This window comes from Tasmannia lanceolata, unplaced genomic scaffold (genome assembly GCF_043159265.1).
Source record: "Tasmannia lanceolata isolate RefF3 unplaced genomic scaffold, GAP_Taslan_0.1 ptg000013l, whole genome shotgun sequence".
Lineage (NCBI taxonomy): Eukaryota > Viridiplantae > Streptophyta > Magnoliopsida > Canellales > Winteraceae > Tasmannia > Tasmannia lanceolata.
Window position 1 is genome coordinate 41,567,495 of NW_027518690.1, and position 20,785 is coordinate 41,588,279.

General features: G+C 38.1%; 2 protein-coding genes across 4 annotated transcripts in view; both read right to left on the reverse strand.

The window, feature by feature from the left end:
* LOC143890134 (very-long-chain aldehyde decarbonylase GL1-5-like) overlaps positions 1–20,785 on the reverse strand; it is a 67,652-nt gene that overhangs the window by 41,775 nt on the left and 5,092 nt on the right. The window contains exons 4-10 of one of the 2 annotated variants that reach the window (XM_077394697.1): positions 20,337–20,556; positions 19,095–19,470; positions 18,896–19,003; positions 17,964–18,164; positions 17,710–17,808; positions 16,744–16,917; positions 16,064–16,264 (exon numbers count right to left, since the gene is read on the reverse strand). In XM_077394697.1, the coding sequence (XP_077250812.1) occupies positions 16,103–16,264; positions 16,744–16,917; positions 17,710–17,808; positions 17,964–18,164; positions 18,896–19,003; positions 19,095–19,470; positions 20,337–20,556 (1,340 nt within the window). In that variant the 3' untranslated portion in view covers positions 16,064–16,102. Of the gene's footprint in view, positions 1–14,514; positions 16,265–16,743; positions 16,918–17,709; positions 17,809–17,963; positions 18,165–18,895; positions 19,004–19,094; positions 19,471–20,336; positions 20,557–20,785 lie in introns of those variants that run through there. The other variant, XM_077394696.1, reaches the window with a different exon arrangement.
* Positions 7,989–10,554, reverse strand: LOC143889182 (uncharacterized). Of its 2 annotated transcripts, none has more exons than XM_077393380.1 (4): positions 10,216–10,554; positions 10,023–10,117; positions 8,449–9,529; positions 7,989–8,327 (listed from the first exon to the last, which is right to left on the reverse strand). In XM_077393380.1, the coding sequence occupies exons 1-4, from the start codon at positions 10,294–10,296 to the stop codon at positions 8,220–8,222; spliced, it is 1,365 nt and encodes a 454-aa protein (XP_077249495.1). In that variant the 5' UTR covers positions 10,297–10,554; the 3' UTR covers positions 7,989–8,219. The 2 variants fall into 2 exon arrangements, with proteins under 2 accessions (XP_077249495.1, XP_077249496.1); XM_077393381.1 differs by having other exon boundaries at positions 8,418–9,529.

Below are 20,785 nucleotides of genomic sequence, written 5' to 3' on the forward strand. Positions count from 1 at the left end.
AGCCATGTTCAATGATATTCATACAAAAGAATTCAGGTGAAGCATCCTACATAATAGGAGTTTAGATTCACCTAGTTGGGACTCGAGGATTGCTGAGATTGCAGAAAGTCTATCTTGGTAAAGTCCTAAGTATTGAACATGGATAAATTACTCAATTTGTAGTGTTCCTATAGTTAAGGGTAATATATTCAGTCAGTTCCAAGGTCCCAGGATCGATTCGTTATAGGAGTAGATAAAGAGGTTCCCTAATAGTTCCGCAATTGGGGTCTATTGAATATTTAAATCTGCACCTATCTGTGTATAACCTACATGGTGGGCAAATTTAGAAAGTACCAATGTTATTTATGTATGGATCATTGGAAATTTGCCAAAAGGTTATATATTGTCTGTAAGGGACTAAAGGTTTAATGCTCACATAAAGTAAATGAGATAACCCTAGTGTGATTGGTTAATCTAATTCCGACTGTTGTCGGAACACCTTGAGTTCTGCTCTAATATATTTTGCAGAAAGTCCTAAATCGTGGAAGAATGTCAAATTGACACTCAGTTGCTTCTACCTTGGGTACGGAGTTTATTGTGTACTTCAAGGCCTTGTACTATGCCTTGAAGTCGCGGAATTTTATCTCAGGGTTTTATCTTGTTGATAGTCGACAAGTTACTGGGAATGTATTGTGATAATTCCGCTGCGGTTTTACAATTCCAAGAACGACAAATCAAGTAATGTGGTCAATGTATTGACATATTGTCGTGAGGAAGTTCAGAATCAGTGTGTATCTGAAGATTACATAAGCACCGCACTTATGTTGGCAGATCCTTTGACTGAGGGCTTGTCACCAAAGCTCTTCAGAGAGCATGTAGCGCGCATAAGGTTGGTTGACACTTTTGATAGCCTATGACAGTGGGAGTCTGCATTAGGTATTGAGATACACTGTTGTGATCACATTTTATTTTATGATTCTGATATATATTATTTTCTACCGCTCCATTTTGTGCACATTACGTAAATGGATTGTGAGTAAGAGGTAGAATGTCTGTAGACTATTTTGGACCATGTTTACATCTTATGCATGTATGCTTTTACATTCATGTTAGTAAGAATTACTAATAATATAATCATGGGGTAGGCTATTGGGTAGAGTTGGTGACCCAATGGTTACATGGTTTATTGTTGGTAGTTTTTGCTAAACGGAATGTTGGGTTTATTATCTAACTAATTTAAAGTTATGATCCTTTTGTTTGACTCAAAGATCTTGCTAGCCAAGTGGGAGAATGTTAGGAAATAATCCTAACGGTGGATGTGGCTTTTGCAAGATCGACGGTCAAGATCATTTGGTTAGTTAATTACTTTTGTGAAAAGTCTTTAATGAAAAGACTTTATGTGAAAAGGTATAAACGTAAAGAGACGTTTGGGGAGAGGGATCGGCGCGATGAGGAGTCGCATCTCTTCCCACAAACGCTTATAAAAAGTACTCTTGGGTCCTATTTGCACACAACGAATTTGTTTCCAAACTTTAAGAATCCACGCTTGAAGAGAAAGGAAACTGGTCCCCATCACCGACTATTGTGTAGCAAAGAGAAACCTTAAGAGAGAGAAAAATAAGATTCATGGCTTCCGGTATGTCTTTTTCTCATTTCAATTTATTTCATATTGTTACATGTGATTTTCTCAATGTTGAATCGCTAAGATCCATTGCCGGTGTTCATATTGTATCGAACACTTACAATAACATCTCAAATCAATGGTCTGAATCTTGCATATATATTAGAGTCACTGATTGAGGGGATGGAAATGTTTCACTCATACGTTGTTTCAACATAGAATGGGTGTAAAACAAATGATATCCGTATTTTTTTCCAGTTATAATGGGCATACGCGAATTTTTCGTTGAAACCAACATTGCCTGTTCGTGCTAGTTAAAACCAGATTGGTAGACTAGAAGAGATGATACTCAAGTACCAAAACTAGAAATTAACAGCAGAATCTCCATTACAGTGCGCAAAATAATCGAGTAGAAAAGTGCAACACACTATGATTAGACTCGTACGAGAATATGTAATGCTGAATTTCCCACCATAACACACTATGAGTAGACTCGTACCATAACACATGTAATGCTTAATTTCACACCGTAAACGTTTTGTGTGTCATGTTAAAGATTAGAACTTTACCAGTCATATAAGCTCTACGAGAGTGAGTTTCGATGTCAGCAAGATTATTTTCAAGATTCCCATATTTATTGGGGTGGCTTTGGGTTCACTCTACCTTTCTTCTTCTCTTCTGGTTCTCTTACAGCACAATTTTGAGATTAAGGGCTTCTTTAGCCTGTAAAATCATCCTTATATGCTAATGGTTCTAAAGTTAACTATGATTGTTTGCAAATAGATTATTTGCATATAATGGTTATAGTAGTTTTAGAAGCGATATATATATATATATATATATATATATATATATATATATATATATATATATAATGGTTATAGTAGTTTTAGAAGCGATATATATATATATATATATATATATATATATATATATATATATATATATATATATAGAGAGAGAGAGAGAGAGAGAGAGAGAACTCTAGGTGAGCTTAAGCGCACCATTTTTTTTGTGCGCTTAAGTTGTTATAACGCCTCCCATTGGTGCACTTAAGCGGGACCCAGGGGGACCTAAACATTTAAACGAATGGGAGGCGTTATAACAACTTAAGCGCACCAAAAAAATGGTGAGCTTAAGCGCACCGACAGTTTTCTCATATATATATATATATATATATATATATATAGAGCAAAGTGTTCCTGCGCAGCTGCTCAGTTAGCTTAACTGAGCAGCTGCCCCAAAAAACTCATGTGGCCCCATATTTTTTGGGTGATTCAAAGCATTCATTCGATGGGCCCTTCCATGGATTGGGTGTGTACCAAAAATCAGCTCCATTGGATCACCAATGGGTGTCCATTTGTGGGGCCAAAAATGGACAGATACTGTTTGTCCACAAATCTGTCCATTTTTTGCCCCACAAATGGACACCCTAAGGTGATCCAATGGAGCTGATTTTTGGTGGACACCCTACCCATGAAAGGGCCCATCAAATGAATGCTTTGGATCCCACCCAAAATGTGGCCACATGAGTTTTTGGGGCAGCTACTCAGTTAAGCTAACTAAGCAGCTGCGCAGGAACACTGCCCTCATATATATATATATATATATATATATATATATATATATATATATATATATATATATATATATATATATATATATATGAGAAAACGGTTCCTACACATATGTGTAGATAAGTTATCTACACACTAGCTTAAAATACAGTGGGGGCCACATTATTTGAGTGATCCAAACCATTCATTTTTAAGGCCCTCACATAGATAGGGTGTCCACAAAAAATCAGATCCATAGGATCATCCTAACCATTCGAACTGTGGAGGCAAAAAATGGACTAATTTGTGAAGGTTTAAAGACATCCATTTTACCTCCACAAATCGTAGGGTTGGGATGATCCTATGGATCTGATTTTTTGTAGACACCCTATCTATGTGAGGGCCTTTAAAATGGATGGCTTGGATCACCCAAACAATGTGGGCCTCCACTGTATTTTAAGCTAGTGTGTAGAGAACTCTCTACACATATGTGTAGGAACCGTTCTCTCTCTCTCTCTCTCTCTCTCTCTCTCTCTCTCTATATATATATATATATATATATATATATATATATATATATATATATATATATAGTTAGTGGCATTCCGAGAGCTCTCTTTGCTTTGGTTTTTCAATTTGTATGAGCTGTTGTTTTCACAGTGCAGAGTATGTTTGTAATCTTAGCTTTTGAATCTTAAGTGGGACTTCCCTGTTTTTCATCTACACACAATCTACAAACCTATACTTCTCACAGAGCAAAGAAAACTGTTCGAAGTTGCCAAGGAAATATTCTAATGGAAGTGGGAAGGCTTTAAAACTGATTAGATAAATGAGTTTTTGTACATTTCTTTTTTGTGCTCTTTGGTTTGTGTTCAGTCTTCATCCTTTGACAATTATGTGCTTAGTTTTGAGACGTTGGGACTTTTCTAAATCAAGGTGTTTACATTATCGTATTAAAGCTTACATTCAGTACATTATCACTTTCTTGTTTACATTATCGTATTAAAGCTTTCATTAAGTACATTAGCATCGCATTCTTCACACGCCTTCGGTTTCTCTTTTCATGCACAGTATACAGATCCCATTACATGTAAACAACACTCTGTTAAACAGATATTTATCATCCTTAGAATCATGAATCATTCAAATTGAGTGATTTGCAGTATATTGTAGCCTTAATCAAAACAAAGAGGATTGTATAAAATGTTTATTTCTTTAACCAACACTTTGTAAACAACACACTTTGTAAACATTTTATACAATCCTCTACAACAAAGAGGATTGTATAAAATGTTTATTTCTTTAACCAACACTTTGTAAACAACACACTGGAATCATTAATCATTCAAATCGAGCGATATTTGCAGTATATTATCACCTTGATCAAAACATATCCATATGGCAAATGAGGATTTTGTGTTAAATGCTTAATTCTTTCTAACAAGTCCAATAAGCAAATCCAAACACCAATCCTGCTCAGATGATGGGAAGTGGAAATTCAATCACCAACCAATCATGAATTGTTGTGTGCTGACTTTAGTGGGATGGGATTCATGTGAACGTCATCACCGACTCACACCGACTTAGTCTTAGAGTCCTTTTCTATTTTGTTTTGTGGTTGGATTAGGTTGAAATATCTATCTAGAGTTTCTAGAAGTTTAATTATAGTCAGAGAAGGAGTCTGCTAACGTTTCCTATAGTTGGAGATGTACGGTCTCTAAAGATTAGATAGCGTTAGGTTAGTATTTAGCTTTATCATTATAGTTTTGTATATAAAAAGAGAATGAGTGCATTGAATAAAGTTATCTTCCACCGTTTTCAAAGAAAGGGAGTGTTTTCTAACGTTTTCTTCCTGAGACAATAGTGTTGTTTCACATTATTGTTTTTATATAGCAATTTTTCTCTCTCTTGGTTGTTCCAATCGTTACTTTATTCTTCCAAATTACCAAAGAAAGGTTTACAAGTGGTATCAGAGCAGGTGTTCAATCGGAATACCGGTTTGTTCTTGGAGTTGCTTTGAGGGGATATCGAAGTGGGAATACCGGTTTGTTCTTTGGTTGCTTCGAGGTGATATCGAGGTTGGAAGAAGAGATGGAGGAAAGTGTTGATATGTTGGCGGGGATTGAAAAGCTCAACAATACCAATTATATCTATTGAAAGTCGTGCTTGGAGTCGTATCTTCAAGGGCAGGATCTATGGGAGATAGTGAATGGCAACGACACCGAGGTACCAGAAGAGGGAGCAGATACACTACGGAAGTGGAAGGTCCGTGTCGGAAAAGCGTTATACGTATTGAAGGCGTCAATACAGAAGGAGTTGATTGAGCATATTAGAGGTGCGAAAACTCCGAAAGAAGCGTGGGAGGCACTCTCGTCTCTCTTTTCACGGGCGAACGATGCACGATTGCAGTTCTTGGAGAACGAGATCGGCTCATTAACACAAGGTAATTTATCTGTTTCTGATTATTTTATGAAGGCTAAAAACTTGTGTAATGAGATATCTCAATTAGATGAGGAGTCTAAGATTAGTGCAAGCCGGATGCGGAGAATGATTATCCGTGGCTTGAGGCCTGAGTTTAGCGGTTTTATCACCGCTATATGTAGTTGGCCAACGCAACCGTCTCTCCTGGAGTTGAAGAATCTCTTGATTAATCAAGAGATGTTGGCAAGGCAGATGGCCGGATTATCTGTGAAAGAGAGTGAGGAAGCGCTTGCGGTGAATAGCAAGCGGAAGTGGCAAAAAAATAAAAAACCGAAGGATGGATATAAGAGAGATGATCGGGCTAATAACAATAAAAAATCACACGAAAAACGTGATTTTTATTGTTATGGATGTGGTAAGCCTGGTCATATTAGAAGAAATTGTCGGGCTAAGATTGAGACCGATTATGGGAATGTTATCATCGAATCCAAAGACAATGAGGTGATGATGATGGTGAATGGGACATGCAAGCTTCTTTTGCATGTAATGTGTCGGTGGAAGAGACTGCTACGGAATATGACTTTGAGGGGGAGATCTCTTTTGCACTAAATGTTGCAGAATCTCCTGTTGTGAAAAGTCAAGTGTGTGCAACAAGTTCTTCTGGAAAGAAGACTATTGACTACGAGAACGATTGGTTGATTGATTCTGGATGTTCGCACCACATGACTGGAAATCAAAATAAGTTTATGCGGTTGTGAAAATATGATGGAAATCATGCGGTTGTCACGGCGGATAATTTTGTCCATGCTGTGAAGAAAAGATCAAAGATTTCCGTGCACGTGTAGAAGCCGAAACGGGATTTAAGATCGGTTGTTTGAGAACCGATAATGGTGGAGAATACACTTCTCAAATTCTTTCCACCTATCTAAGAGATCATAAGATCAAAAGGCAATTAATCTGTCCTGAAACTCCACAGCAGAACGGAGTTGCAGAAAGAAAGAATAGACACTTAGTTGAGACTTGCCGGAGTATGTTACATGGGAGGAATGTTCGTCCTCAATATTGGGTGGAGTGTATACGCGCGGCCGTATATGTAACTAATCGTCTTCCGCAACAACGACTTGGTTATGAGTCGCCTTACCAAAAGCTCACCGGAAAAAGGCCATCGGTTAGACACTTTAAAGTGTTTGGTTGTGTTTGCTATGTGCTTGTACCAAAGCAAATGAGGACAAAGATGGAGAAAACGGCGGTTCGAGCTATGTTCATTGGTTATGATGAAGAAAGGAAAGGGTGGAGATGCTTGGATCCATGTACGAAAAGGGTCTATGTGTCAAGAGATGCTTGGATCTTGGTGGTCCGTGGAAAATACTGCAATCCCGAACTCAACGGATTTGATTGGCAGTTTGAAAGAGAGATTCGATTCGATTGTGCTACCACAGGAAAATCATGGTGTAGCAAATTCTGATTCGATCCAAAGGGTGAAAAGCACAATTGATCTCTCACAGTTGGATGGAGATGTGTTAGAGTTAGAACAGGAGGCGCAACGTCAAGGTTCGACAACAATTCCACAAAATGGCAGTTCAACGAGCAAGAGCTCTAGTCCATGGAAGACTGGAAAAAGTCCGTCGCGTGAAAAAGATGTTCCAGCTTCACCAGAAGATTTGTGACCATCGCAACTTGAAGATTTTGAAGAGCGTGACTTTAGCGTATCTAAACCACGGAGATCGACACGTATTCCAAAGGCGAATCCGAAGTTCGCAAATTTGGCTTGTTTTTGTAAGGTGGAGGATTTAGCATTTTTTGAAGATACAAAAGGCGTCAAGGAGTGGCGAATTGATAGATCGCAAAAAATTTCTCAGAAGGAACTTAGCGTGACTTGTGAAGAGTTACCGTTGAAGGGGAGTGCTAGAGTCATTGATGTCTCGTGCACGGCGTCGGAGGGGTCGGGCCGACGGAGTTGATTCATAATGGATTTGAATAGTTTGGTGAGTCAGTGCTGAGGGGGAGAATTGTGAACGTCATCACCGACTCACACCGACTTAGTCTTAGAGTCCTTTTCTATTTTGTTTTGTGGTTGGATTAGATTGAAATATCTATCTAGAATTTCTAGAAGTTTAATTATAGTCAGAGAAGGAGCCTGCTAACGTTTCCTATAGTTGGAGATGTACGGTCTCTAAAGATTAGATAACGTTAGGATAGTATTTAGCTTTATCATTATAGTTTTGTATATAAAAAGAGAATGAGTGCATTGAATAAAGTTATCTTCCACCGTTTTCAGAGAAAGGGAGTGTTTTCTAACGTTTTCTTCCTGAGTATTTAGCTGTTTCACATTATTGTTTTTATATAGCAATTTTTCTCTCTCTTGGTTGTTCCAATCGTTACTTTTATTCTTCCAAATTAACAAAGAAAGGTTTACAATTCAATCATTCAATTATAGATGATCATGCATAAATGCACTTAGCAAAATGTTTCATTTATTTCCTTTTGTTTAAACAATAATAAATACAATCACCAAACCACTTCTCTAGCAATACAACACAACTGCATAGGACTCTTAAATTAGACAAAACCTTCAACAGAATTGGGGACAGAAATAAATAAGGTAAACACACAATCATAATCACTGAGCATCACAAACTTATCTAACATACTCTAGGAGGGTAACTTGAGTAAGCTTCAGCTTCACCATGGGTCAAAGCTCTCTCCAATCTCTCCTCAAATGGCGTTGAGTGCCAGTTCACTCTCTTATCCTGCACATCAAACACACTTTATCAGTTCTCATTATCAAGTAATGAAAAAAACACCCATAACCTCCTCCCACTTCAAATTTCAAACCAAACCTCATGCTTTCCTGCTTTACACTCTCAATACCTCTCCGTATTTGCTAGTTGTATTTGGTATTCCTTTAGAGTCTGAACCAGACATATGAGGAGAGCCCGAACCCACGGCCTGGTTTTTGTGATTCCAGTAGCTTCCTACAGTACCCAAAATGGGGATATCATCCGGGCTGCGACTCGGTGACCTTCTTGGCGACGAAGTCACGGACCACTGCTTAAGCTCCTCCACTGTTAAAGCACCTAAAATTGGTCGATCGTCCATATTTATTGATGAATTTGATCTCCGTGATGTGCTCTTTTCAGATGACTCAGACTCAGCAATGCTTGTCTTGCTACCGGGTGTGGTTTCTGACGTAATCAACCAGTTTGAAAGGCTAGTGTCAACCGAAATTTCTTGCTTTGGAGGTTGATTGGAAGCATTGAAACTTGGGTATGTACCAGCTGAAATTTTAGGCTTTGGGGTCTTGAAAGTTGGCTCTGAACTGAATGGTATATGTAATTGTTGCTCTAATTCGATATTTTCCTTCTGGTGCTTTAACGGTGGCGTTTTCGCCTTGACAGCTTTCCATTGAGATATATTTTCAACTGGGTTCAACACAGAGTGAACATATTGGCTCCGATCTCGAGCCCCATTAGCCAAAAAGTTCGATTTCCTATCTGGAGAACCGCAAATGGGTCTGGAATTTGAATCTTCAACCTCTTCCTCGGCCACGGGATTTGATGAAATTTCTCGTTCAGTCTCCATGGGAAGTGAGAAATAGGACTCGAAAGATTCTTCTTCTTCTCCATTATCATCATTATCGCCATCATCAAAATCACTGTCGTCATATTCTGCTTCTTCTTCTTCTTCATTGTCACTGGTTATGCAATTTTGGTATCTATGGTTCGCGGGATAAGATCCTGTACTTGATGGAGTCGAATTTTCTACTGATAGAGAAAGGGGTGAGCTTTGTTTTTCTGTGTTCTTATCTTCCTTATCCTTTTCTTTGTCTTTGCAATCAACCTCAATTGAATTGTTTGGAACTTCTTGAATCAAAACCTCAGCATATGTTTTCACATTCAAATCAAAGGTGACTTTCTTTCGGTTGCTTAAGCTCAGGTCCTCATGTTTATCTCTGAAAAAAATAAGAAAAAAAATAATGGAATAAAATACACTTTCATTTCATCAATCAAAGCTAAGAATGCAAGAAAAGGGAGTTTTAGACAAGAACAAATGAAAAAAAATGACAAACCCTTTTGGGAAACTATGGGATCAAAACTGAGAGCAGCTTAAATAAACACTAAGGCCCTATTCGTTTCAGAGTGTGACAACCGATTGTGAGGCCCCCCCAACCGATTATTGGCCCAAAATTAGAAATCAAATCAACAACATTTATAAGAGAAAACCCAAGAAAATTAATGGATCTCGGAATACACTTTAATCTCATCAATAAAAGCTAAGAATGAAATAAAAGGGAGTTGTAGATAAGAAAAAAATGAAAACAGTGACAAACCCTTAAGAGGAAACTATGACTTCAGAATCCGAGAACAGATTAAGCTTAAATAAACTCAAAGAAATCAAATAAACAACATTTATAAGAGAACACCCAAGAAAAATTAATGGATGACCTAGATTCTGGATCTTGTAGTGAACCCTCTTCTGCTTCTAATTTAATTTCCTTCAATGGGTAAGTGGTTTGCAAAGATTCATAGTTTCCTCGGCTCTGCAACAAAACTAATATTAGTTATTGAATTGATGAATGAATGAAATTAAAGAAAGCTAAGAAAAAGTTAAGATTATTGAGCTAATGAAACTTCTTACCCAGTCTCTAGGGAGCGTTTTGCTTTTGGGTTTTTTACGTTTCCCCTCAACTGAACCAAAACAAGCAAGAAAACACCCCATAATAATACAAATGGTTTAGAGATATGTTTGCTTGATTTGATTTTTTTTTTCTGAAGATGATTTGATCTTCAGAGAGGAAGGTGGGATTAGAACATTGTGATAGAAATTGGGATTGAAATGAAGGGGAAAAAGTGTTAACGGGAAGATCGGATGGGAGCGGAGAAAGGCATTCGAAAGTTGGGAGGTGGGTACAAAACGGTCGAGAAAATTTGAAGATGGGCTGTTGGGGTTTCGTCTTTGGAAAATATGACCGTTGAAGTAATGATGCGGAGCGGATTATGTAATAAAATTTCCCAATTAAATAAGGAAAAGTGGTATTCGCGTCATTGTCTTACCAAGGCTTATGTATTTCATGTGCCAGCCCCTCTGGTGTGTTCACGAGTCATGACTCATGACCATGGTTTGAAATATCGGACCTAGCCGAAACCGAAATTTCAATTTTGGCCGAAATTCGGTAAAGACAAGCAAAATGTAGGTTTTTTGGGCTGAAATTTCTGTAATTTTGGCTGAAATTTTGTAAAGGAATAAAAATTAATATTTTGTTTGAAATTTTGCCGAAATTTCAGTAATTTCGGCTGAAATTTTATAAAGGAATAAAAAATTAATATTTTGTTTGAAATTTCACCGAAATTTCCTAAATTTCGACCGAGATTTTATATGTTGAGGTAATTTCGGATTTTGGTTTCGGTCGAAATTTAAAACCATGCTCATGAGTCATGACTACTCTTTTAAACGACAAGGGGTGGCCCGGGGAAGCAAAAGGGCCGAATTATATCATTTCCCTAAAAAACAGATTGGAGTTCAGCTATTTGGGTTGATAGGACATTGGCATTGCATATATTTTGGCCGTTGCTCTCTTCAGATTGTGACCCGCTTTTCTTAAAAGACACTTACTATTTTGCTCATTTATGTGATCAGATCTGTTTGTAAACTTTCTTTGGTATATTTTTGAAAGAAAGAGAATTTTCTATACACAAAAAACCATAAAAAGCACTCGGCCTGTATGTGAAAGCTCTTCTCTGCAGATAAATGAAAGAGTGGCACTCTCGCATAAAAACGTGGAAGATACATCACTTTATTCACACGTTCACTTTATATACATCATTTTATTGGGTAACCACAAGGAACTAGAGATAAAACTAGACTCTTCTAAACAAATCCTATTGAAGTTCATAAAAGACAAACTCTTATCTATCTATAAAACAAAACACTAAAAACAAAAGGACTTTAAGAGTCGGCGCATAGAGTCGGTGGTGATGTAGTTCACAATTCTCCCCCTCAACACCGACTCGCCAAACTACTCAAACCCATTATGAATCAACCCCGTCGGCCTGACCCCTCCGACGCCATGCACGAGACATCAATGACTAGCACTCCCCTTCAGTGTTAACTCTTCACAAGCCAGGCTAAGTTCCTTCCCAGAAAATTTTCTCGATCTATCAATTCGCCACTCCTTGACGCCTTTTGTATCACAAAAAAATGTTGAATCCTCTACCGTACAAAAACACGCCAAATTTGCGTACTTCGGATTTGCCTTTGGAATATGCGTCAATCTCCGTGGTTTAGATGCAATAAACTCACGCTCTTCAAAATCCTCAAGTTGCGATGGTCTTAACTCTTCTGGTGAAACTGGAACATCTTTTTCACGCGACGGACATTTTCCAGTCTTCCATGGACTAGAGTTCTTGCTCGTCGAACTGCCATTATGTGGGGTTGCCGTCGAACCTTGACATGGCGCTTCCTGTTCTGACTCAAAGACATCACCATCCATCTGTGAGAGATCAACTGTGCTTTTCATCTTTTGGATCGAATCCGAATTTGCTACACCATGATTTTATTGTGGTAGCACAATCGAATCCAATCTCTCTTTCAAACTGCCAATCAAATCTGTTGAGCCCGGCATTGCGGTATCTTCCACGGACCACCAAGATGATGCTTCATCGAACACCACATCTCTTGACACAGACCCTTTTCGTACATGGATCCAAGCATCTCCACCCTTTCCTTTGCTCATCATAACCAATGAACATGGCTCGAACTGTCGCTTTCTCCACCTTTGTCCTCATTTGCTTTGGCACAAGCACATAGCAAACACAACCAAACACTTTAAAGTGTTTAACTGACAGCCTTTTTCCAGTGAGCTTTTGGTAAGGTGACTCATAACCAAGTCGTTGTTGCGGAAGACGATTAGTTACATATACGGCGACGCGTTTACATTCCGCCCAATATTGAGGATGAACATTCCTCCCATGTAACATACTCCGGCACGTCTCAACTAAGTGCCTGTTCTTTCTTTCCGCAACTCTGTTCTGCTGTGGAGTTTCAGGATAAGTGAATTGAATTTTGATCTTATGATCTCTTAGATAGGTGGAAAGAAAATGAGAAGTGTATTCTCCACCATTATCCATTCTCAAACAATCGATCTTAAATCCCATTTTGGCTTCTACACGTGCACAGAAATCTTTGATCTTTTCAAAGATTTCAGATTTCTCCTGTAGAGAATAAACCCACACGTATCTCGAAAAATCATCAACAAATATAAGAAAATAACATTTTCCACTTACATATTTTGTGCTTCATTGGACCGCATACATCGGAGTGAACCAACTCCAATGGTCGTTTTGAGTGAAACTCTGATCGAGGAAAAGGTTGACGGTGTGCTTTTCCAAATTGACATCCAGCACAAACCATATCTCCGCCATTCTCGAAAAGTGGTATACCTCTGACAAGATTTCGTTTTGCCATAATTTTTAACTTGTCATACACGACGTGAGCAAGATGCGCATGCCACAACTCTGGAGTTTCACCAGCGAGCTTTATCAACATAAGCCGTTCCTGCTGATAGTACATACATCGTCTCCATCCGTTTTCCACGCATGATCGGATTGCCATAAACATCCACTTTCTCAAACACCTTTACATCATCGGGTCCAAATAGCACATATCTGCCTATTGATGTGATCTGCGCTACCAACACTAGATTCTTCGCCATGCCCGGTACGTGATACACATCTTTGAGGATGCTATTTCCCTCACCACACAGTGAGGTAACCGTCACATCGCTCACATTCTTCACAGCATGGATAGAATTATCCGCTGTGACAACAGCATGATTTCCATCATATTTTCGCAACCGCATAAACTTATTTCTATTTCCAGTCATGTGGTGCAAACATCCAAAATCAATCAACCAATCGTTCTCATAGTCAATACTCTTCCTTCCCGAAGAACTTGTTGCACACACTTGACTTGTCATAATAGAGGGTTCTACAACATTCAGTGCAAAAGAAACCTCCCCCTCAAAGTCATATTTCATAACAGTCTCTTCCACTGCCACATCACATGCAAAAGAATCTTGCATGTCCCATTCACCATCGTCGTCATCCTCCTTGTCTTTGGATTTGATGACAACATTCACATCATCGGTCTCAATCTTAGCCTGACAATTTCTTCTAATATAACCAGGCTTACCACATCCATAAAAATAAAAATTACGGTTTTCTAGTAATTTTTCATTGTCAGAAACAGATAAATTACACAAGTTTTTAGATTCCGCATCATCCGGCTTTCACTAATCTTAGATTCCTCATCTAATTGAGATATCTCATTACACAAGTTTTTAGCTTTCATAAAATAATTAGAAACGGATAAATTACCTTGTGTTAATGAGTCGATCTCGTTCTCCAAGAACTACAACCGTGCTTGGAGTTTTTGCATATTTAATATGCTCCATCAACTCCTTCTGTATTGACGCCTTCAATACGTGCAACGCTTTTCCCGCACGGATCTTCAACTTTCGTAATGTATCCGCTCCCTCTTCTGGTACCTCGGTGCCGTTGCCATTCACTATCTCCCATAGATCCTGGCTTTGCAGATACGACTCCAAGCACGACTTCCAATAGATGTAATTGGTATTGTTGAGCTTTTCAATTCCCGCTAACATACCAACACTTTTTGCCATCTCTTCTTCCAACCTCGATATCACCTCGAAGCAACCAAAGAACAAACCGGTATTCCCACTTCGATATCCCCTCGAAGCAAATCCAAGAACAAACCGGTAGTCCGGTTGAACACCTGCTTTGATACCACTTGTAAACTTTCTTTGGTATATTTTTGAATGAAAGAGAATTTTCTATACACAAAAAACCATAAAAAGCACTCGGCCTGTACGTGAAAGCTCTTCTCTGCAGAAAAATGAAAGAGTGGCACTCTCGCATAAAAACGTGGAAGATACATCACTGTATTCACATGTTCACTTTACATACATCATTGTGTTGGATAACCACATGGAACTAGAGATAAACTAGACTCTTCTAAACAAATCCTATAGAAGTTCATAAAAGACAAACTCTTATCTATCTATAAAACAAAACACTAAAAACAAAAGGACTCCTGAAGAGTCGGTGCATAGAGTCGGTGGTGATGTAGTTCACACGATTGACTAAATGGCAATCATAAGGCCAGCCAAAGTAGAGTTTAGATCATCTTTGATTGGACAATCCATGCCTAAGATAAATGACTACAAAAATCAATGATTTATGTTTTCTTGGTGGGACCATAGGCGAAGCTTGATCGATGCCATGTGTTTGATGGGAGAGCAAGTAATGACTACATCTATTGCATAGGCAACAGATACTGTTAGGATATATGAAGGGGGGAGGTGCAACCGGTAACTCCAAATGCTTTAAAAGTTAACGATTTCTGTAAAAGGGAAGGAGGGGGGGATATCATTGCCCTATTGCTTGCGGGCTGCAAGTGTTGCAAGTGTGGCCCCTTGAAACATCAGGCTCTGTTTGGATGCCAATTGCAAGGGATCCTTGAGCATTTCCTACGCAAAAAAAAAATTTAACATTTTTTATTACTTGATGTGTTCGTTTGCCAAAGTAACACCCAAATTCATAGAGATTACCAGACAACAAAAAGGTGTAGCAATTGCATGTCTGGTGATGTTAGCTCACCCATGGATTATATTTTTCAGACATTGGAACTGGCTCGTGAAATTTTAGAGACCAGGCGAGCTGCTTTGTGGGTCTTAGATCATTGATTTACAAGTTCCTAGAGTGAGTAACTATTATTAGGTTATTATGAACGTTAATTGTTAAGTTTTGATATGGGGATTGTGTGAGACTTTATTGCATTATTTTTATTTAATATCCATTTACGTACTGTGACACTATGATAGTTGCCTGGGTTTATTTTGAATATGTCGGCTAAATTGTATGTATGATATCGAATGCCTTGCATGGTTGGGGTTCGCCTTGCAAGTGTGCGGTGCTGACTCGTGTCATGCCCGGCCTAGATCTCGGGTTAGGGGAGCGATCGACAGGCCATGTGGGCCACTACTTTTGTGGGCCATGCCGGCAAGTTTGACACCATGACCAACTTCCCATCTTGAAATTTTCTTGACCGTTTTTTCCCAAGCTTCCAACTTTTACCTTTCCTTTTGACTATCCAATTCCTTTCTCCACTCCTGTCCGACCTTCCCGTTAACTCTCTTGCCCCTTTATTTCAATCCCACTTACGGGCGTGTTTGATTGATAGGAAAAATCTTTAATGAGCTTTCTTTGGAAAGTTCTCTCTTTTTCATGGCTTTGGTTCAATTAATGAAAAGTAAAATTTTTTAGGCTACTAATATTTGCACTGCCATGGTTTGATAATTGCGTTAAGTCACCTTGTACTAAGTAAAAGACCAAAAACCCTTTTGTACTAAACAATGAGGGAATTAGTAAATTGTGGGGGTGATTATAACAACCCATCATGAGTTATATATTTCGATAAAACATACAAATATATACTTATAGGATAATCAAGCCTGGAGTAGTGGAAGGAAGCCATGGTTAAGAGCAGCTACCCATACTTTCTCAATGTCAAGCATTTTGTCTCCACACTCATGTTCGTCCCACTCTTCTAAGGCATGCACTATTCCTGCTACACGCCATGCGCTCATAATCCTCCTTGGGAGCCAGTTCTGCCACACATATGCAAAGAAATGAAAATTAATATTACCTTAAAGTATAAACATTAATTATATTACTATTTGCACAATTTACTTAAACTAAATTAAATTATATTTTAATCAATAGTAAAATTTCACATTTGCTTCTAAAAGTATAAGCTTAAGCCTCAATAAGTTAGAAATCTCCTCAAAGGTGATTTATGAAGTTGTATGGTGTTATGTTTGTCTCAAATTCTATCCTATGTATTTTCGTATGTTTGTCTCTATTTGAATTCAAAACATAACTAAAAAGAATTAACTATAAAATAACTACTAAGTTACTTTTGGAGTCGAACAGGGCCTCACAATCGATTGTCAAAGTCTAAAATGAAAATTTGTATTAATGATACTAATCATCTTACAAACGTGGTGAATGAAAAATTGCTTACAATGAACTGCGAAGGAAGTTTGGTTAACAAAAAATGTAACAGTAATAATGACAAAGTACTGACCTCACACGCATGCATGTTCTCAAGGTTCTTAGGTATCTTCATAGCAGGGGTGGTGTAGTAAGTGCAGTCCTTGCGAAATATCTTTGGAGGAAACTGTGAGAAAGGAATGAAATGTGTCCCCTTGGGTGCCTTTCTCTGCTCTTCCTCTTTCAATCCATCTCCCACCAACCATGTCTACAAAACTCAATGGGATCATAGAATGCCATGACGCTTAAAACATGACTTTAAGAATAAATAACAAATTAAAATAGACCCTGGATTGCCACATGGCTCGTTTGAGCATGAAAAATGTGGCATATATCATACTGGACTTTGTTCTTACAAAAACTAAAGCCTTGCATATAGTCCTATTTATACATAATCTTATGCGCGCAAATAATAGTCGTATGCTACTAAAACTGAGCCTTATTGGAAAATAACATTATCTTGATTAATCTTATTTGCACATGTCACTTTAAGGCTTCTTTAGAAGTTATTAACTATTTTAGACCCAGTTTGTTTTGGATTTTGAGAACTGATTGTGAGACAAAACTGATTATTGGACGCAAAGTTACGTTTAATTTTGAGTCAAATAATCAGAGTTGGAATCCAAAATCCAAAACAATCAGGGCCTAAATGTGAAACAACCAATTACTCCAAAAGCTCAAGCTGTTAGAGTTGGTGTTATTTAATCATTTATACATCAACACTCCGCTCACTTGTTCCCCTCTTTTTGGGATGGCCACTTGGCCTTACACTTGTATTTTTATTATCAAGGAGTTGTTGGATTTTGAACCCAGGACCTGCCAAGGGGCAATAGGTCTAATACCATGTGAAACAACCAATTACTCCAAAAGCTAGTACTTGGTTGTTTCACACTAAATGCAATGATTCAAAATCAATTGTCAAAATCCAAAATGAACAGGGCCTTTGCATTTTCCTCTTATGAAAATATTCTTAACCCATCTTCACTCAAAAGAATGTTACCTCCACGTTAAGACTATCAGAAAAGACCAAGTAACTCCCAAACATTCCCGGGAAGCTTAATTTCAGCTTCTCAAATTCATCCCTGCAAGCCGTAGTAACCTGTTCCAACTCAACCCTTGTTACAATCATTACAACATAAGTCTACAACAAGAAAAATTGGCAATATTAACTCGCCAAATCCAAATATATAAGCTTGAACACTCCCATTTAGTACATAAAAAAATGGCATTTGTAGATGTAATGAGTAAATGTACCTGGATACCCATATGGCATAAGGCTAAGGCAATGGCACAACCTGTCTTACAAAGGTTTCCTCTTAGAAGAACTTTCTTTGTTCCTTTGGGAATGCTATGAAGCACAACGGCAATCGCCAAGGTACTCCCATCTACGATTCTGATCTTGAGTTTTGGGTGTTTTTGAAGATAATACTCACCATTTCTGTTTAGTTCCTCCCCCTGTAATTTGAGGCCAAGTTATATAGCTTTAACAAAGGAAATAAACCATCTTTTATTTACTAGCATTCTTCGCCCATGCTATATGTAGGGGTGTAAAATAATGGGCCCCACGGTATGCATGGGCTTGGGACCCACCCTATGCATAGATTTGGGCATAGATGGTGGGCCCTACCATATCAAAACATGCTGTAAAAAGGTGGGCCCCACCCATGCTACTCATGAGCTATAAAAATATTTACTGAAAAATGTTTTCCAATAAAAAATTTCCATAGAAAGAAAACAAATGACAAAGGAAAGAAACATGTTCAGCATATATTATATGAGGAATGATACACTGAAGGGCGGCCTTGTAAAATCAGCTACAAGGGCGACCTCATTGGTCCATCTCAACAAAGTTCATTTATAAGGGCATAGAAAAATATGAAAATGTGGAAAAACATAAAATTATAGGAACAATAAATGAACTTTGTTGAGAAGGCCAATAGGACCGCTGTTTAGACGGGTTTTTTTTTTTTTTTTTTTCTTCGCAAGAGCGCCCTTCAATTTATCAATCCCACTTATTATAGATTGATATATTTAAAACATTAGGTGAGTGGCCCTAACCCTCCCTTGCACCAACTTTACCAAAGTAATTACTGGGGATAATTTAACAATAAATATGGGTTTTTAAGAAACTACATTGTAAGAAAATGGAAGCAAGAATTCATAGTTAAGAAGGTGGTTGAACTTGCCTGATTTAGAAGACCTAAGCTTATCACCTTGACCCCACTTTCTTCAGCATCCAGTATGGCTTTCTCAATCAAGCTATTGATCTTTGCTCTTTGCCATGATAATAAATACTGTACATGAAGGTGGAACCTATTCTCAAAATCATCTAAACACAAGGTGAAAGATGGCCAATCTAAAATGCAGGATTAATATATCTCTTACTTGAAAACTATATCTTGGTATTGCCCATGTCTGCATTTTGAGTTTATTCAATCGGTTCTTCTCCACAGTGAAGGTGGAACCGAAGATCCATGCTAGCAACATCGACATCCACGTCATTGGCCACATCATCCATAAATACCATTTAGAAGCATAAGGTTTAGAAGCCACGGAGGCAAATCCTAGCCGTAGATGATAGATTGATTGTAATGTAGTTGGATGGGTAAGATGAACTACATCTATTCTCTCCTCCTTTCCTTCCAGTGAAGTTTCGTATAAGTCATCCGAAGACTTATCCACCGTATCATATAAGTAATCGTAGAATGGCATGAAGAGTGCATAGTTGGTTCGAAATTGGGTGTGATGGAGAGAGTGATACCTGTAGATCGAAATGAACGGTTTGGATCAATCAAAGGTTGACCCAGAATATTCTAGTAGGGCCGCTTTCTTCTCCAAGTTATGATTTTTCCTAATTCTTCCATCACTAAAAATTATCCAATTTTTACTTTCTCAATTGAAAACTTATAACAAATTTTTAACATAAACTTCATATGCTTAAGATTGGAAACATAAGAAAACTGGAATATATGAAACAGCCAATTTCTCCAAGGGCTTAAGCTGTTAGAGTTGGTGTTATTTAATTATTTATACTTCACCACTCTGTCTCTCACCCATCTCTCACTTGGAGCCCCACAAATACTCAATGGAAGAATTGTGTTTTTCATGGTTGCCAAACATGGCCCAAGTCTCTCTCTCTCTCTCTCTCTCTCTCTCTCTCTCTCTCTCTCTCTCTCTCTCAATCATAATAGAAGACTCTACGGATCTGATGGTTAGGATCATCCCATGGACTATATAGTTGTGGCCCATTAATTGAACGGTTTGGATCCGCCTAAGAAGTGGACACCACTATACTGTCTGAAAATTAAATAATGAAAATTTTGGGAAATGATAAATGTGCCCCTTTTCATTACTTGGGACACCCAGGTGAACTTTATCTATGACTGCAAAGAGGCAGCTGTACATCGTCATCACATGGTAAGGATTTGAAGGGGCGTGATTGCCGCCGTACACTTCACTTGGGTGTCCCAAGTAATGAAAACCGACAAGGGGCGTATTTATCATTTGCCTAAATTTTTTCTGTTTATAGGGTTTTTTCATATGAACGTGACCCAATGTGTAAAAATAGTTGGAATAAAAATAGAAAATTGCCAATGTATGTAAAGCTTAAGGGATATGGAAACTTACGAGGGAGTGTACATGATATATTTAAGAGGGGGGAAAACGTTGAAGAGCCACTTGGGTACTATCTCAAAGTTGCAATGCCCCAAATTGTTCATAAAATCAATGTAAGTAAAGTAACCAGCTGTTGCTACCACGGAATTCACTCCTGTGAGCGTTGCAGTTATCACGGGGATTGCAAAAAGTACGAAATAAACCAGGATTTCAGCAAAGGGATGAACCACAGCTGTGTCACATACAAAAAATCAAAACAAATAAAAGTGTTAGATAGAAGCATAGAACAGATATCTGAGGTATTTTGCTCAAAGTGAAAGTGGCCACAGAATTCTTTTTTCCATTGATTAAAAATCTAACCGTCTATTCATATATCTCGGCCGAGATATACTAATATCGGACCCTCTAGTCCAATATCAATATATCAATAAAGGTAGTAAAATTTATTTCAGCCAATATTG

Coding starts and splice junctions, on each gene's coding strand:
- LOC143889182 (XM_077393380.1), bottom strand. CDS start 10,296: ATGGGGTGTTTTCTTGCTTGTTTTGGTTCAGTTGAGGGGAAACGTAAA. Junction 10,118..10,215: donor AAACGCTCCCTAGAGACTGG/GTAAGAAGTTTC, acceptor GTTTTGTTGCAG/AGCCGAGGAAACTATGAATC. Junction 8,328..8,448: donor CAACTAGCAAATACGGAGAG/GTATTGAGAGTG, acceptor TTTGATGTGCAG/GATAAGAGAGTGAACTGGCA.